The sequence below is a fragment of the Clarias gariepinus genome, chromosome 26 (genome assembly GCF_024256425.1).
Source record: "Clarias gariepinus isolate MV-2021 ecotype Netherlands chromosome 26, CGAR_prim_01v2, whole genome shotgun sequence".
Classification (NCBI taxonomy): Eukaryota; Metazoa; Chordata; class Actinopteri; order Siluriformes; family Clariidae; genus Clarias; species Clarias gariepinus.
In genome coordinates, this window is record NC_071125.1 from 19,511,921 (window position 1) to 19,531,699 (window position 19,779).

Consider the following 19,779-nt stretch of genomic DNA (forward strand, 5'->3'; position numbering starts at 1 on the left):
TAATTGGTCTGCCTGTTGCTCCTGTTCCAAAAAAAATGTTCATATAATGAGCATGGCTCAATGTGAATGCTCCTTTAATGGGCTTCTATTAGGATTTATGGTAATGCAGTTTCTGACCATAAGGTGCAATACTGTAGTATTTAAAAGAGAACTAAAAGGAGAGCAATCAGGTTGCAACACTTGGTTAGGGTCAGTCCCACCCCAACAAAGACCATGAAGTTCCCACAATATACTAAGAATATTGAGGAAAGCAGTGGGAATGGGGTCAAAAGGAAAAAATGTGCATTTATCAAGTACATAGTACTTCCTAGCCACGCCCTGGTCAGGTTCTTAATGCGGATATCACTCACTCACTCATCTATACCACTTTATCCTGTGTACAGGGTCAGGGAGAGCCTGAAAATATGTGCCCATCCCAGGAGACTTAGGGTATGAAGCAGGTATACCCTAGACAGGGCACACACATACATACAATCACACTCTACGAGCAATTTGGGAACACCAATTAGCCTAATCTGCATGTCTTCGTATCGGAGGAACCCCCCACTAAGCACGGGGAGAACATGCAAACTTCATGCACACAGACATGAGGCAGGAATCAAACCCAGATCCCGCAGGTGTGAGGCAGCAGTGCTAACCACTAAGTCACCATGATTCTCAGTGGTTATCATGTTGTCCTTAATTTTATTTAACACACTCGCCAACAAGACTGAACCGAGTTCTGAACTGACTACATCCAATCACGCTCTTCGCGTTGCTTACCATGCCCTTACTACTGTAGGACGTCCTTGCGACACGTACTGAGCTTTTCATCCACGGAGTGATTGTGTGTGGAATTGGATCCAGTATTTATACTGAATTTTCTAAACAGGACATAGATTTTCTAACCTCCTTCTGCATGTGAACCATAAATGTTGTAAGCACCAGAGAAACATTATATGAACTCAATGTGCTTTTTTACAATGTGACATGGACCTACCATGGTCATAGCACAAGCCTGAAGAGGTCGTTGTAAGGTCTACAATGATGTAGCAACAACGCACATCCTACTGGCTGCTCAATCAGAATACCATCTGATCATACCCATCTGCATCATGGGAGACATTACTGCATCCTGACCGGTTTTTACTGAGTTCCTGCTACTGTTAGTTGTACAAGTTCTCATTGCCTTCACCCCATTTTTCTGGGTGTAGTGGAAACGTGGCTCAGTGTGACGCGGATTACACAATTAATAAAAGATAATTCATATTTTAACAGAAGTTAAAATATTGTGTTGTAAATTTATAAAGTTTTAAATAAGGTATAAGACGTTTTCTGTTCAATCTAACATTCTGACAACTGTACTGACAATTTAGCCCACTTTTCTTCTGAGAGTGTTCTCCATATACATACAGTAGTCTCTTCTAAGTGTTATTTCTGGTCCATGAGTTGATCTGGAGCCATTTACTTTGTTTAGCAGTAAGTCTTGATTGTGAGTTTATTTAAATTAAAAGCAGAGTTTGTCTACAATTTGTGTACAAATTACAATTATTATAGACATAGATTACATCATCATACCATTGCATACCTGTACCATTATAGCATTTTACATGCCGATTACAAAAGAACACAAAAGAACCATATTGTAAAGAATTTGTATTTATCAAATGCACAGCATTTTTCATGAAACAGCACTCCGGGGACGAGTGCTGGGACAAAACACTCAAAGCAGTCTGGGTTACACCATGATGACTTCACAGTGAAGTGAAGGTCATCATCTCGCCATCATAAATAAATGTGTTTTTTTATTTTTTTTTTTACTTGAAGAAACTGTGTTTCTAGATTGTCCCATAGATAAGTATGACCTCAAAGGTTCCAGATCTACAAAGGACTCAGGCACCAGTGATACATGCAAGGTCTCTGATGTTAAAATCCCTGACTTATGTCATGGTCTCCTCCAGTCCAGGACGAACTCAGGAGACTTATAGGGTCTGCACTTCCAGCACAGAGGAGATTCTTTTACACCCTCATCCATCCTTGACTTGGTATTTATCTTCTCCTCTTAAGCACAGGAGCAGCAGAAAGCCAGGCCTGAGTCCACCAAGTAACTTTAGTCTTTGTTCTCATTCACATCCTTCTGCTCCTTTATGACCAAATAGCTTCACGAGGAGCCATAAATGAAGAGAACCTCAAACCCTCAAAGCATTCACTGAAACTGCCTTGATGATTCACCAGCAGATGGAGATAGAAAGATAAAGAGGAACAAAGAAACACACAGGAAAAGGAAGGGAACAAGGAAAGAAAGAATGAAACGGACAAAAAAAAATGTTGTAATGGAGGTCTTCCACTTTCAAAACCTCAGTGAGAGTCGCAAACACTTTGTACAGCCGTCATCACAGATGATTTAGATGAACCACTCCTTCTTGTTTTCTTCAACGGTCTCTGTGAACGTTGGCTCTGCACTGATGATGGCTGTATCGGCTGACTCGAATCGTTCTTCCCCTTTAGACTCGTTGGTGTGGTACGTTCCCTTGTGCCGGAACATGTAGCGAATCAGGAACACCAGGGTGCACAGGATGGTAAAGATCACCACGGCAATGATGCCTAAATCAACAAGGAAGAATATGAACACTCTGAAATTTCGAAAAATATTACTGAAGAGAAGTGAGTGAGAAATTATGCAGTAATGAGAATTTTAAACAGCCTTGAGCGATGAAGTCTGGAAACTTTTACCTCCAATTACTGCTGAATTCCTGTTCACCCCGTCCGGTACGACTCTCTCCTCATTAAATGGGAAATCAGCACCTGCAGGAACCATCATTTGTGTCAACAAAACCTTAAACAACTGCAATATCTCTGTTACCTTGTTAACAAATTTGGGAGAATGTTCATTCACAATCCAACTAGAGTATGAAGCTATAATTTGGTACCATTAACATCTTAAGTATTGGCGTGTACTGTACGATACTATTCTGGAGTGGAGCTTGCTTTTCACTTACTACAGCCATAAATCATAGTGAATGATTTTGTTTGTATTTGTACCTGCATTCAGGTGCCAGGGGTCAGTGTTGGTGGACATCGGGGACACGGTCAGAGGGGACGCACCACAGTTGGACTCAATCAGTTTGCCCTGGTGCGAGACGTAAGCAGCGAACCGTGAACGAAGAGCCTCTTTCAAAGGAGCGATGCTGTTAAACTGTACTCGGGACAGACAGCCTACGAAGCCGGGAGTGTTATATTTCTCAGTTAGCACTGGATCGATAGGACCAGTTTCTGCAGGAAACATGGGAAAAAGGAATCATAAATAGAGTGCGTGGTGTGCTGCCTGTAATGTATTTCAAATCCATCTGGGTTTTAGAACAGAGCCTTCCATGAAATCCAGTGATATGAAGTTGCTTCCAGTAAACATAATGTCGCTGTATGTATCCGTATAGCGGTTGAGGTTAATAAATTGTTTTTTTTTTGTTTTTGTTTTTTTTATATGAATCCTACCACTATACCAATGGAACACTGAGGAAGAAATGCCAGCACTGTCTTTATGGTTTTTAAGCCTTGACCTTGACAGATCCTTAAACTCATCTCCATACAGTAACTGTGTGCAAGCTTGTTTTTCATTTTGCAGATTTTTCAACTCCCACAATTCTGACCAGGCAGTTACTAAGGATTGGCCAAACCTTAGTGTCAGACAACTTGCAAATGTTTTTTTATAAGGTTTAAAATGGCTAAAGAGGGTTTCAGCTGAAGAACAATTAGTAAACAAGTTTTCATTTAGTGTGATTAGTAGTGCTCAGTTCCCACTTTTTTTAAGATCTTGCAAAAATGCACAGATGTGAATGTGTTTTGTTGTAGGTTAGCAAGATTGTGCCTTGTCAAGGTGTGTCCGGGTGCTTCCTATTAATTTGTACCTTGTTGAAATTTGCTAGGAATATCCACAGAGCCCTATGGCAGGGCTACGGCAATGCTACAGAGTAAGTACAGTAACACCTAAGGAAAGGTAGGTGATAACTGAGAACTTTTACTTTACTGTACATACAGTATTTTTATGTATCTGTACTTTACATGAGTAGTTTTATTAGACGTTACATTTTTTACTTTTACTCCACTACATTTTATAGCAAATATCTGTACTTTTACTTAACAATGTTTCTCCACTGTATTTTTTTATATTGAATTGAATTTTAAGATGAGTCCTTCTCTACTTTCTCGTGCAGTAAGTACATATGTAAATTGAGAACTTCTAATTTTACTTGATTAATATTTTCCTTAGGAAATCTCTGATTGTACTCAAGTACAGGATTTGTGTACTTTGCCCACCTTGGCTTATAGGTGGCTACGACTGGCTACAGAAGCATCTCTGGTGTACTGTGATCAACTAAGACAAGCTACGGCAACAGCTACAGCATGCTAGGAATTGCTGTCTTATGTGACCGTAATGCATCAAGATCATGACTAATCCGTCGGCCACTGCATGTTTCTACGTAGGGATCTGTAGAACGTTGCACCTAGATGTAAGTACTGTAATCAGCATTCTTCATGGTCATATCATACCAAATTATCTGCTTTTGTGTGCCCCATAACTACATCTCGTATCTATGCCCTAGCGAATAAGGTCAGAGAGTGTTAGAGCCATTATTGAAACCATAGCAAATTTACAGCGAAAACTTTGAATCTATGTGTTACTTTGCCGAACTTGAGTAAAGTTGGCTAAGATGAAGGCTTGACTGTTGGTAGAGTATTCTGGAGTTCCTGAAGGATTTGATACAGACTTTTGTTCTTAAATGCTTGAAAGTGTACTTACCAAAAACTTTTCCTAAGAACAGGGTTTTGACCAAGTTGAACTCAGTGTCTGATGCTTCGGGCAGAGTATAGCTGACCAAAGGATAGTGATCCAGCTGTGAGAAAAACACACACACATACACATTTCATTTTCATTACCCCGTTAAGGTCACCACCTAGATTTGACTATGGAAATTAGTAAGAACTTTCCACTGGATATTTAATGCAGTGATTAATATTTTTCAGCGGGCAAGAGATTATTTAAGCCCTACTGATGTAGTGAGAAGGTTCTCATTTCTTAAACAACCATGTCAGAATACATAGCCCGTGTTCGTGGCAAAGATACTACTCTGCTGAAAAAAGTTTTAATTATTGGCTTACATCAAGCAAAGAAAACAACTAGGAAAATTGCTGAAACTACTAAAATTGGGTTAAGAACTGAAAACGCATTATTAAAACCTGGAAGTATAGTAGTGAGTCATTATCTTTGAGGAAGAAATGTGGTCGAAATGTTTTTTTTTTTTTTTGAAAGTCAAATCATAAGAAAACCTAACAGCAGAATTCGTGACTATCTTTAATAGTAAAAGTAAGAGCATTTCTATACACACAATGCAAAGAGAATCCATGAGATTGGGACTAAACGGCTGTTTGTTAGAGAACATACAGATTGAACTGTGAAGCATTGCAAAATGGTCATGTATGAGTCCAGAGTTGCTGTGATGGCTAGTACCTATTATACAAGCCTGTGGGAGTACTGGTATGACCTTGGTTAGCTTCTGTTGGTCAGGTCTGGGTTCAGCAACCCAATTTATGTGTCCAAAAATAAGGTCAGCTGAAAATACTGAATGTTTTTTCCATCAATGGAATCTTTTTAACCTGATGGCACGGGCATATTCCAATATCAGAGTTTTAGAGTTCAATTTGTTAGCGAGAGTATAAGACATCATTTTCACACATGGATTGGTAAATCCATTGATGAATCCAGACCTTAACCACATTGCGAATCTTTTGGATGTGATGGAAAAGACTTTATACAGCGGTCCGACTCTCCCATCATCAACACAAGATCTTGGAGAAATGAATGTGACTCTGAACAGAAATAAATGTTGTGACATTGCATAAGCATACCAAAACTATGTCATGGCAAATACATGACATAATCAAAGCAAACAGATGCCCAACGAAATATTAGTGCGTGTGACGTTTATTTTTTCTTCTATAAAGATGTTGCTTCCTAACAGTGGGTTGATTTTTCATACATGGCAACCAGGATAAAGCAATGAATCCATAAATAAATGATTGAATAAATCATCCCAGTGGATCTTGCTAACAAAGAGCGTTATATGTGGCGTCACGGAATAAACTGACAACATTTAATAGCTTGGAGCTTATTTCCTTTTTTTTCTGAGAGAGCTAATGGCTGACTCAGAGAGATGAGTCACAGTGAAATGCCTCCCCGAGGCTTCAAACTTTCTGCAAGCCACCCCGATTTAACGATCTCCGCTAATGAGATGTAAATAAGCTCCTTAGCCTTGTGGAACATGAAGGGAAGATTTTTAACCATTTTTAATTACCATTTGGAAATGTAAAATACAAACAAAAACAAGCTACACAGATGCTACACGTCCACTCGGTACTGTTACAGCTGTGTAAAAGTGGAAAAATACAAAAAGTGACTTCTGGATACAAAGGCGAAATCTTACCTGTACATGGATTTCATGTTCTATTCTCGTGATGTTGACGCTGTGGGGCTGACCGTTGGCCAAATTACGCTGGTCCAGGTCGACAGAGAAGGGCTGTAGCAGACCCCCGAGGTTATAACGCAGCTGAAGAGAACCTGAAGGAGAAACAGATGATAGAGACTTCTACCAGCATTGTCTATGATTTATCATATGCGTCATCATCATCATCATCCTTGATGCATTGCAGAGTCATGTCTTCATATTACATATAACATTCATTAATAAAAAGACATACAATGAAAGACAATAATTCTTCATTTTAGATTATTATCTCTCATTTTGTCATTTACTATATTCTTAGTGATGGGATTTATTTAGTTTCTGTTACTTCTGTCTTGACCGTTGTTGCCTTGCTTAATACATATATATATATATATATATATATATATATATATATATATATATATATATATATATATATATATATATATATTAATGCTGTCAATCAATTAAAAAAATTAACTAATTAATCGCACAATTTTTTGCAATTAATCGCGATTAATCACAATTAAAAGACTGAAACTTTTTGGATATGTAAATGTAAATAAATAATGTAAACTCAAGACAATGAAACTATTTAAATTCAAATATGATTGTTTATTGGAATTTTTGTTTAACTTGTAACACAGATTTTCTCATGTAAACAACATACCTGCAATAAACCATCAATATTCTCCAAATTAACTGTTGGCTTGAAAGCCATATTTATTACAGAATAAAAACACAGGTATGTGCCATTTGTGTCATTTGAATTTCAAAACAATCAATGCAATTTACATTGGCGAGGCCCTGTAGAGTTTGTTTCGGTGGGGTGTTTTGCTTTTAAGTGATATGTCAAAGACGAATTACTTCTCTGGTATTTAAATTCGGCTTTGCAAAATGTACAGATTACTTTTGTTTTATCCACAGAACCATCCGGCAGAGTTTTATACTGAAACTTTCCGTCTAAAAGTCCTTCCTTGGTCTTATCCATACTTCTTTGCACGTTGAACACACGTCGGCCACAACAGGAAAAAAAAAAAACTGCAACCGCGTTAATTGCGTTAAATTTTTTTAATGCGTTAAATATTTCAAATTAATCGCATGCGTTAACGCACTAATTTTGACAGCACTAATATATATATATATATATATATATATATATATATATATATATATATATAATTTTTTTGTCTTTTATTCTATTTTTTTTTTTTATTTCCATTGGGCAATGATAACAACAAGCATTTCTTGTTATTATTTTTAACAGATCCCAGAATAAGCCTCTTCCAAATGGTTGAGGTCACTTTATAGTAAAGACAGAAATATATTTACAAATATATATATATATTTTTAAATGTTTTGGGCATTAAACCCAATTTATTTTTTGTGCATCATGTAGTGGATGTTTTTTTAGCACAGCATACTCAACCAAGTGGTGGACATGGCTCAATGAGGTAATAATTTCAACACAATGTTCACTACCAGAAAGTTGAGAGAGTGTTAAAGAGTTAAATGACAATTAAACAGTAAACATTGTATTATATTTTATTGGCACCTAATGTTTTCATTTGAAAAATCCTGTATTTAACTGAATATATTCTTCTTGTAAAGGCTGCAACACAGGGAATAATTAAATAAAGTCATCAAATGGAGAATATTATAAATCAGTTGATGTTTTTGTGTATCTTAATAGTTAGCAAGATCATACCATTTCGGTGCAACACTACAGCCATGTAATCCTGGCTCCTCGAGCTGATGTACAGGAGGATGCTGGGAGTGCTGGACGTGCTGAAGCTGAAGGTCACAACCTCCCGAGTCAGGTTCATATCTGTGGGCACTGTCTGGCTCAAATCCTTGCCATCCATGCTCGACAAAGAGGAACTCGCTTCCGGGACCAGGTTATACCGAACAAGTGTTCCTGCCTCGAAGAAAGCTCCTACATCTGCCACACAAACATACAGCTTCTTCTGTGAGACAACAATGTAGAGAGCTGAATTTGGGAATGTTTTATAAATGTGTCTATCTATCCATTCAACATTCACACGCACATTGACACTACAGGCAATTTGGAAGCGGCAATTAGCCTAACAGTCATGTTTTTGGACTGTGGGAAGAAACCGGTAAGCCTGAAGGAAACCCACCAAGCACTCCATGCACACAGACTCAGGACCTAGAGGTGCTAGGAGACAGTGCCAACCACTAATTTACCATGAAATCATATATAGAAGCTTGATAAACACCTTTAGTGCAGAAGGGTCCATCATAAGCCGTGTTGCTGCAGTCACACGAGTAGCCGTTGTATTTCTCCACACATTTCCCTCCGTTGCGGCAGTACATCCCAAAACTGGTGCAGTGGCCCGAACATCCGGGTTTAACTCCGGGAGTGACCTTTGCTCTTTCTTCCAGGTCTAGGGTCACACCGTTCATCTTCAGGGAGCGGATGCATCCAAGGAAACCTCTCTGTCCTCCGGCTGCACCTGTTGAGGCAATTTAAATTGGACTTTTGATGGTACTGTAAAGGAAATCTGAGGGGCAAATAAAACATGTATAACATATAATGTATGATAAATACAGGCAATTATTTCAATAATGCAGTTCAGCCACTGCAACGAATCAGCTAGCCGAGGCACTGGCATCCTTTATAGAGTACCATTACATTTGTATACATTTATTGGCTAGTTTCATTGGTCTTAAACCTAAAGACTTGAAGGATGTCCCTCATATGTGCAACTAAAATATTTAAATTTGACATTGGATTCTTTAGTTACTGTAATGCGATAATCCTGTAATGAGTTAATGCGAATTTAGTTCAGGTGCTCTTATAGGATATTACTGTATTTCTTTTTATTTTTTCTTCTTTTTAACTAACTGGATCTTTACGAATGCCACATTTCTCGAGTAAATCCTACCAATGAATTATTAATATACTTGTTCATATCCAGCTAATAAAATAAAACCACTTAGAGTAGAGCTTTCATAGCAAAGAACTGTATTAATAATATATTAATATAATAATAGCACAATTAATGTCTAATGATTTGCTATTCTCTTTTGAGTGTGTGCATACACTTTTACACACTCACTGAATGAAAAACATTAATGGACCAATAATTCCATGTTAAATTCAATAGAATTTAATTGTCACAAAATCTACTGTAAATGTATAAAGCCAGAGGCTTGAGGTTCAGGTTCTGAATAATGAATTAATTTTTTTTTTTTTTGTACACTCAGTGATTTTTACCTCTGAAGGACATCTAAAGCATTTTATAGTGCAATTGTATTTGACTAAAACCACCTACAGTTTAAAAAATGTATAATATCAGGAAATTCTAATAACATTATTTCCAGAGTCTCACGGTTCAGACTACCTTTAGAGTATTTTACTTTTACAGCACTGATGCTTTTAACATAGTGCAGGGTTTTATAATTATTATCATTATTAATAATACTACTAATATTAATTATGATTATTATAATTATTATAATACATTTTTAGTCAGTATGAATTGACTGGTATATACCCATAACATTTTGCCCATTATTATGTAGGCTCGCCTTACAGTATGTTACTGGGGAGCCTCTGGCCCCTCGGGGCAGACCTCTGGGGGTGGGCTGTCATGTCTGGCACAGGATGTTGGTACAGTAGGAGATCTTTCGGGTGCTGTGGTTTGTGGGGTGGGGCTTCTAGGAATCAGATTTCTTTGTGATGGGGATCTAGAGAGGTTAGAGGCCAGGTTGGCAGTCTTGGTGCCTTTCCATCATAGCCAGCATTGACCTTTTTTAAAGTTGTGCAGGGTTGGCTTTTGTGTGGATTGGACCGTATGGGCCAGCCTATAGTCCCCATGGGTATAGATAGGCAGCTTTCATGTACCCTGAGGTAGTCACCTGGAATGGTTTTCAATTCACAGGTGTGCCTTGTCAGGAGTTTATTTGTGACATTCCCTGCCTTCTTAATGTGCTTTTCGACCATCAGTTGTTTTGTGCAGAAGAAGGGTGGATACAGAGTCAATAGCCCTTTTAGTGCTACAACAACTATTGTACAAATCCATATTGGGGCAAGAAAGACTATATTAAATAAAGGCACAATACAGTCTATTATTACTTCAATAAATTAAGGCAAGTAAAATGTATCCCAAAGTGCAGTCACCAAAACCATCAGGTAAGGAAGACCAAGAGCTACCTTTGCTGCAGAGGATAATTTTATTAAAATTAGCAGAAATATTTTGACGTCATTACTTGAGTCAGTGTTCCATTTCCAAAATATTTCAGCAAAGAAACCTTCACTTTAAAAGAACAACAGCAAGAAGAGACCTGCTTGGGGCGAGAAGCCCAAGGAATGGACATTAGATCAGTGCAAAACTATTGTTTGGTCTGAAGAGACCAAATTTAAGGTTCTTTTTGTTCTAACTGTCATGTCTTTGTTGGCCATATAAAGCATGAACAGAGGGTTCCTGAATGTGTGGTTCCCACTGTGAGGAGTATTAAGAAGAAGTGATAGTGTGGGGGTGCTTTGCTGGCGATGCTGTTGGTGACTTAATCAAAATTGAGAAGCCACTTAAAATGCATCTGGTTTGCACTTAATAGGGCCATTATTTGTTTTGTTTTTTTAATAGGACAATGACCCCAAACACATCCCTAGGTTATGTAAGAGCTATTTGTCTAAGAACAAGAGTAATGGAGTTCTACATCAGATGATCTGGCCTCCACAATCACCTGATCGAAGTCTAATTGAGATAGGATGAGGTTAGGATGAGTTGGACCAGAGAGTGATGAAAAGTAGACAAGTGTGCAGCACCTCTGAGAACTACTTCAGGATGGTTGGAAAACCATTCCAGGTGACTACCTCATGGGCAGACGGGGAGAATGCCAAGAGTGTGCAAAGCTGTCAGAAAACCAAGAGGTGGCTACTTCGAAGAATCGAAAAAATATAAAACATATTCTAATTATTTAACATGTTCTTATTGACTAAATGATTCCATACTTGTTCTGTCATTATTTTAATGTCTTTAGTAAAAGTAATTAAAATAACAATCCAAACTGTGCCCACATTTTTGACTAGTATACACAGTTTATAGATAATGATAACCTTTGTAACTACATGATGCTCTTAAACATGCGAATATTTAAAATGTATTTTTTAACACTTACAGTATAATAGATAACATGATCCATGATGTAGGATTAATGAATTAATAGCAATGCAAAATGGTAAAGTACCTCAAATGCACCACTCAACAGACAAATAAATAAATAAATAAAACACAAACGATAATAATAAAAATCTCCACATTAATAAACCCCCCCCTAATGAAAAAATACAGTATGTTACAGTACACTGAATTTTGAAAAGGGGAAAAAAAGCTTTCTGAAGCTCATTACAGACAGAGCAGCATGTTTAACTAAGGCATTGATATGCGGGTCACACTTTTTTCCGATCTAATCTTGTATGAATTTTTTTTTCCCCCGGTGCTTGAAGGCCAAAATGATGTAAGGCACAATTGTGAAAAAAATGAGGCAGTGATACCTAATCAGAGCCGGATTTCTTTCTGTGTAAATGAAGGCACAGTGAAGGCTTTATGAATTTCACAGGAATATCTAAGCAGTTTCCTGGGCACTTGGAAATTTTTCTTAACATACCGAAGAAGTCAAAGTGAAAAAAGCACAGACGAACAGCCAAAGCCTTTCATTTTCAAGGATTCTGAGAAATTTTAATATGTTCAAATCTTTGAGACCATGATGGGAATTTTTTTTTTAATAATACCATGCTTTAGATTTTATGCCATTATTATTATTTTGTTTTTTGGCACATCTTAGATTGCAGCCCATAAAACTCTGAACATTTTAACATTTTTTGTTTTGTTTTGTTTTGCAGTTAAAAAAAAATTATATATAGGGCTCAATTATACTATATACTAATTATAGGGCTATATATTATACCCTATAAGTATAGAGTGACATATAATTTCTTTTCAGCACTAAATAGGCAATATGGTGAACTGAACTTAATTAACTACATGAACACGACAAAGCAAAAGAAAAACAAAACAATAATGATAAAGGCTCACATAGGCACCAAAAAAATGCAAATTTTGAGAGTTCATTTTTGTGACTTCGTTTCCATAATCCGTTAGTGATAAAATTTACAAATTATAAAAGTAATGATAACTTTTGTTCTACCCGACATATCCAAAAACCCAAGTACATATTTTAAAGTCTAAAGTCTCCCCATATACACACACACACCAGCAACACATCTATTTTTTAATCATCATTGGCCTATCAATGGTGTTGTCAGCACAGATCTGTGCCACTTGGCTTTTTAAATCAAAAACCAAGTTAAAATTACATAACAGCTGTTGATTACATTTGAGAACTGATATAAAGGGTTTGATAAACTGATTATCAGATTCATGTATTCAAAGTGATTTTTTTTGTGCCTACAGTATGTAATTATTATTATTATTATTATTATTATTATTATTATTATCATTATTATTTGTTGTTGTTGTTGTTGTTGTTTTTTGTGCTTAGTCGTGTTCATGTAGTTGGTTCCAATTAAATAAAAAAAAAAATTAGTTCACCATAATGGCTATTTCGTGCTGAAAAGAAGAATACCTGTAAGTCACTCTATACTGCACATTTCTGAGCCCTACTGTATATACTGTATAGTATGGAACCAAAGGTAAGTGGAGGAGGGCAGATAGTTAGTACCTTCCTTTTTCCTTCCTCTGGAAGTGTGTTATAATGTGAGTGCCAGTTAAAAAATTTGTTTTGGAGGAAGCATGTGTGTGACCAAATTGGAGGGGGAAAAAAAAAGGGAATGAATAAATAAATACATAAATAAATAATTAAATAAGTAAAATCTCGAAATGTTGAATACTGTATAAGGCTTTGGTTCTGTCCTCTACCTGCAGAAGTGTGATCATTAACATGTAAGTGATGTTTATAATAAACAGATGTGTTTGTGTGTGTTTGTGTGTGTGTGTGTGTGTGTGCGAGAGAGAGCTTCTTACCCACATACAGCTGGCTGTAGAGCTCCAGGCGTGTGTGTCCCTGTGCAGGTGCAGCTCGAACCTGTCTGTAGTGCTGATCCAGCTGAAGCACAGCCTCTTTGACGTTTCTCTCGGCACTGACTCGATGCCACTGATCGTCGTTCAGAGGTGTCGGTGACTGAACGTTCAGCTCCACCGGCCCGTTCCCAACATCAAAAGAGAAGGTAACGACGTTGGGTGCTGGAATTAAAAAACGATGAGTCAGTCTCTTTGATTTATCACTCTCATCATGTCCTCCTATTGAGGGAGTACGGTTAAAGTCTCAGGAGATGGGAGGTGTACAGTATGTACTGTATGTGTAATGTGTTTGTCATTTTTATGCCCTCAAGGCAGTGGCCTCTTTCAGGGCTTCCTGATTTACACATAGATATATTTGATGTGCTAATATCCTGCCTCTGCCCACTCTCACACAAATATAAACACATTGTCTCTCTTTCACACACACACACACACACACACACACACACACACACACACAGGCATTTACGCTTTGAGTTACATGAAGCATTAGTTCCTCAAATGCAACCAATGACAAAAAAAGTCCATTACATTATCATACTCAAATGCCAAACATCACTGTGCAGAATTACAAAGTGACACATTATAATGAAATCAATATTAATAGTATCAATATTTACTAATATTATAATTAATATTCCTCTTTTCTGCATACATCATATAACTTATTTCTTACACTGAGCTTTAAAGCATTTAAGTACTTTATCTCTCTGGATAATATATATATATATATATATATATATATATTGAAGTCGATGACATCATCAACTCGTGATCTCCTGAGGATAGGAACAATGCTTTTCTGTCGTGATACCTTGGTGCTTTTGATTAGCCCAGGTCAAACCTGTGCTGAAATTTCTCATGAATAAATGTGTAAAACTGTTTGCCGTTCATTTGCATGTTCATTTGCATGTTCTCGCTGTGCTTGGTGGGTTTCCTCCGGGTTCTTCATTCACAAACACTTCACTCCAAGCCATTTCCACATGTTTGGGACATTAAGGGAGTTCCTGGGAGGCCAGCGTTTCAGGCGTGAAGCAGGCAGTCTGATCATGTCTCCAGCATACAGAGAAAATGTTTTAGCCTAAAATCCAGGCACTTGTAAGATGCTGGAGTAAGTGCATTAGTGTGGCAGGGGATTATATAGAGAAATAGATGGAGGTTTGACTCTCATAGCTGTATTCTGTTATTCTGCACAATCAAATGTCCCAGGTCCTACTTGGCTAAAATTTCTCCATGGAACAAACCAGTTGCTGTAATACTAAGCAAAGCAGGTGATTTGACAGCAGCTAAGATCAAACATCAGTTTTAGACTCATATCAGCCTCTCACACACATACTCATTCTGTAAACTTTTTCCACCGCTGTAGCATTTTTCCCAGCAGAAGCTCGGCTTTATTTCATGCTCTGAGTGGATTTTTGCTCGCACTTCAGGGCAGTAACTTTAGAAAAACTGAAATCATGAGTTTGGATTAGGAGTGAGGGCTGAAATCGATGAGCTGTAATAGAGAGCAGGAGAGCTCTTAAGAGGACACCCTAGTAAACACACACACACACACACACACACCGAGACCAAAAAACCTTCTGGTCTTTAATACGCTTCTAATCTTAAGCACAGTTCCTTAGGTGGTCCAGCTTCTTCCTCATATCTCACAATTACACCAGCTGTAAATATCCAGCTTTAAAAAGAAGACGGTGTGTGTGTGTGTGTGTGTACTGAAAGTTGACCTACTATCACATCCAGGTGCGAAAAAACGCATATGCACTTAAACATACACTTATATCTTCTAAAGTGGAACCACTTAAAATGATTATTTAATGTGTATAATTTAATTTATTGCTGGGTAAATATTTTTATTCACCTGTAAAAATACTTGGCTTAAAAAAGCTCTGAGCCAACCTACAATTTTTTTTATATTTTGCTTCCAAAGAGTCAGACTTTCTTGTATTTTTTAATGTAGTCTTGAGGAATAGTTCTCCCAGTACCTGAGCAGTTTCAGAGGAATGTTTTTATGTTTCTTAGGCCAAAGAGTGACACATGAATTATTCATTCATTAGTTCATTTAAACTAACTTAAGGCATGAACCAGTGAGAAACCGATGCCATGATGGATGATCAGGCCGGTGATTAGTGTACCGGTGATGCTGAAGGCTGAGTGGTTGGAACAGACGAGAGGGGAAATGAGGTCGCTGCGGAGGTTGTTACATAGATAAAAACAACCAGTTGTTAACTTGTATCTTGTATCACTCATTAATATTGTATATTATTTTGTAGTTTTTACATATGAGCAATGACGGTTACCATTAAATAAGAAAATTGTTCCTAGTACATAAAGTAACACCCAATTATTTTTCCAATTTTATTATTTTTATTTCTATTACTGTGTAGCAAAGGAACTTGCCAATAGTGATGTACAGTATATTTACTGTATATATGGACGGTTCCATCCACACAGTTGTATCTGAGCATTTGCAGGGGAGGAGATTGGCTCAAGAGTCCAACAGTGGCAACCTGGCGGTGTTGGGGCTCGAACCGTATTGACCCGGCAGTCAATCCTTTACTAGTCAATCTTTCCTTTTTAAAATATCTTAATTCTATTTAATGTAATATGGCAAATAAATAATAAAAAAGTTACAAAGATCAGATGGTGGAGACATCTTTCAAAGAATGCTACCTAAATAATGCTCTTTTAAAGATTTAAACTGACAGCACAGTAATCACCATGAAACACCCTGCGCACACATTCATTAGTTTAAAGTAGACTTCAGGATCGCTTCCTCTTCTGATCTACACAATAATACAAGTGTGTATGAGGTAAAGTGTCTGGCTAAGGACATAAATATGCTTGAGCTGTTAATAAACTGAAAAATATTGAACACTTATGGAGTGTCGCCTGCGTGTGTGTGTGTAGGGGTGTGTGTGTGTGTGTGTGTGTGTGTGTAGGTGTGTGTGTGTGTGTGTGTGTGTGTAGGGGTGTGTGTGTGTGTGTGTGTATGTAGGTGTGTGTGTGTGCGTGTGTATGTGTGTGTGTGTGTTTGTGTAGGTGTGTGTGTGTGTGTGTGTGTGTGTGTAGGTGTGTGTGTGTGGGAGGTGCCTGGCAAACGTATCGACGGACACACCAAGCAATTCTTCCTGCAAAGATATACAGTGGCGACAGCAAACATTTAGAAACCGCTTCACTTTACTGTATTATAGATTTAATATACACTGAAGAAACATTCTTTTTTTTTATATTTATTCACAAATATTAACCCAAGCCAAGTTGTTTTTTTTGTTTTGTTTTAGCACATTTTGTAAAAATCAAAAATCTTACATTTTTTTTGTGTGTGTATATACAGTATATTATATTTTTGTGTTTATATATATATATTACATAGTAAATGTTATAGTTTACTATGGTGTGTAATAATTACTATAGCAAATGCTACAATAATTATTACTCACCTTATTACTATGCACATTACGGTGTGTAGTATTTATATACACATATAGTATAGTGAGCTGAAAATTTACAGTTATATGGTGTACAATAACTGCTATAGCAATTGCTGCCGTTTATTATGGCGTCCAGTATTTAATATAGTAACAACTACATTATACTACAGCATGTATTAATTACTATATTAAGCTACAATATATTTTCCTATGGGAGGAAAACTGACTACACACTGTAGTAAACTGTAGTATTTACTATAAACTGTAGTATTTACTATAAACTGTAGTATTTACTATAGTATTTGACTACATGCCGTGTCTCGTTTTCCGATCAGACCAAAGACGAGCCATCTAGGAGTCAGAGGAACAAAGTGGTTCAGCATGAACACCAAACTTATCCTTATAACTTGAAAACAGTGTGTTTTTCACCCCAGAGGCGTTTTGTTCCATTGCATTTAGGAAACCAGGCCGAACATTTCTTTATACGTTTTTATAAGGCGCATGCAACATTCAGTGCGATACGGCTGCTCAGTACAAAATCTGGGCGGAAAAAAAAGGAATTTTGTAAGAAACTTTGGTTGGATTTAATAAAAGAAAAGTAATAGCATAAAATTCATGGGGTAAACTGTAGCATTTACTATGGTGTGTAAAAATGTACTGTATATTACAAATGTAAAGTTTATGTCTTGTAGTGAATTCCACAGTATATTAATCACTATAGAGCACGACAGCATGGTATAATTACTATAGTGAGCTACAGTATTTTTTTTTCCTATGAGCAAAGATACTGGAAGGATATCTAAAGAAAACAGAATGCTTTGGAGTATGTAAGCCTAGTGTCTGTAATAATAATAATAATAATAATAATTATTATTATTATTATTATTATTATTATTATTATTATTATAAAAATAAACATTCCTTTTTTGACCTTTCTCCATTCTTATAATGGCCGAGGTTTAAACAGGCCAATTAGCGCTCCCCCTAATGTGACCTCATATGGGAACATACCCTCCCCATGACTGCTGCTCAGCTTTGTTGTTCTGTTAAAGGGCCGTCACTCAGGAGTACCTTATTTACATAGACACAGAAACAGAAGGTTTGGACAAGGAGTAAACCAGGGAGAGTTATGTAATGCATTATATGGAGGGGATTTCGGCTAGAGAGTAAATAGACACACTTAGAAAGACCTCTAAGATTTGTATTATGTTGTTAATAAATCGTAAAATATGGGACCGTTAAAAGATCCCTCCCTTTCCTTGTTTGATGTGTTTCTGTGAATAACAACAACGCAAAGAATGTGTTTATTTTCACCTATTACTTTAAAGTATGAGCTTATTGTTTATCAATTGCTTAGCGCATCACACCTCGAGGGTTTGGGGTTTGCATCTCATCTCTGGTCCTGAGTGTTTGATGTTATCTCTGTTTTTATGTTGACTATGTTGTTTGTTCTCTATTCAGCCAGAAAAACAAAGAAAAGCAATAAAATACTCGAAAAAGGCTCTGAAAAGCAGCACTCCATTACGTCCTGACACATCACCTGCAACAACATCAGCGCACATCTTTAGAAAATGAGCCACCACTTGCATATTTTCACCCTTCAGGCTTGGATTATCTGTTGTGCAAAAAACACTTTGTTAGGCTGTGTGTGTGTGTGTGTGTGTGTGTGTGTGTGTGTGTGTGTGTGTGTGTGTGTGTGAATACACAGTAAAATCCCTGGTGTTGATTTAACACTTTCACATGAGTCTACACGGACCTATATAAACACTGTATGGTGTTAATAAATCACTATGGGTGTTAATTTAACACTGGGAACCTTGCTGTGATGTGAGTGTGTGTGAAAGAAAAAGAAAAATGGGAGAGAAAGAGAGACTCTGATACTGGATGGCAGTGAATTAAGCCAACAAGCAGTACTGTATTTACCCATTGATCTTCAATCGTACTACAGGTAGAGCCTATCCCAAAAGACTTGGGGCACGAAGTGGGGTACACTTCGTTGGCACCATCTGACTGTTATGGCTTGGTGATTTTTTTCCCCCTTGTTTCTAGGTGAATTACTGTAACATGGCATTGTATAATAACTGCACTATAAACAAATCAATCAAACACTTTTACATTTTTTTTTTTTTTTACCTTTATACATTTTTCAGTTCTTTTTTTCTCTGTGTGTGTGTGTGTGTGTGCATAAAGTTTTTTTTTTTTTCCTCTATTTTATATTAGTGACTCACATTTCAGTTCCAGCCGGATGAAGTCTGTATTGCCGAGGTTCTCCAGGAAAACCCCGTGAGGTGCAGAGGTCTTGAAGTAAAAGGAGATATCAGCACTCGTTTCAGCATGGAAAGTGGAGAAGTGTAGGTAGGAGGAGGGAGTGTTAAAGGAAGCGGCGTTCCAGTAACCACCTACAAAATGCACATGGAAAATCATGTCAGTACATTTATTCTAAGTGTAAAGTAAATAAAGAGATAAACAGATAAAATAAAATAAACATAATATGTAAGTAGTTTGTTTTTTGGGGGGTTGGTGTGTTACATCGCTATGATTTAAGGGGAAAAAAGAAGGACCTTTGTAGATTTAGAAAAGAGGGAAGGACAGGAGGGAAAAGGAAGGATGTAAGGAAGGATGCTAGAGAAAAAAGGAAAATAAAAAAGAGGACAAAAAATAAAAAAAGAATGCTACAGAAAAAAAGGAAAAGAAAAAAGAGAGGAAAAAAGAATGAATGAAAGAAAGAAAGAATGCTAGAGAAAAGGGGAAAAGAAAAAAAAATTAAAGAAAAAACAAATAGAAAGAGGAAAAAAGAAT

At 37.0% G+C, this 19,779-nt stretch overlaps 1 protein-coding gene across 1 annotated transcript in view; it reads right to left on the reverse strand.

Moving 5' to 3' along the window:
* Nucleotides 1-662: 662 nt before the first annotated feature.
* LOC128514207 (contactin-associated protein-like 2) overlaps nucleotides 663-19,779 on the reverse strand; it is a 159,581-nt gene continuing 140,464 nt past the window's right edge. Inside the window, exons 16-24 of the mRNA XM_053487948.1 lie at nucleotides 19,209-19,379; nucleotides 13,493-13,711; nucleotides 8,720-8,956; nucleotides 8,188-8,421; nucleotides 6,459-6,592; nucleotides 4,778-4,871; nucleotides 3,022-3,252; nucleotides 2,713-2,784; nucleotides 663-2,583 (exon numbers count right to left, since the gene is read on the reverse strand). Coding sequence (XP_053343923.1) covers nucleotides 2,384-2,583; nucleotides 2,713-2,784; nucleotides 3,022-3,252; nucleotides 4,778-4,871; nucleotides 6,459-6,592; nucleotides 8,188-8,421; nucleotides 8,720-8,956; nucleotides 13,493-13,711; nucleotides 19,209-19,379 — 1,592 coding nt within the window. The 3' untranslated portion in view covers nucleotides 663-2,383. The remainder of the gene's footprint in view (nucleotides 2,584-2,712; nucleotides 2,785-3,021; nucleotides 3,253-4,777; nucleotides 4,872-6,458; nucleotides 6,593-8,187; nucleotides 8,422-8,719; nucleotides 8,957-13,492; nucleotides 13,712-19,208; nucleotides 19,380-19,779) is intronic.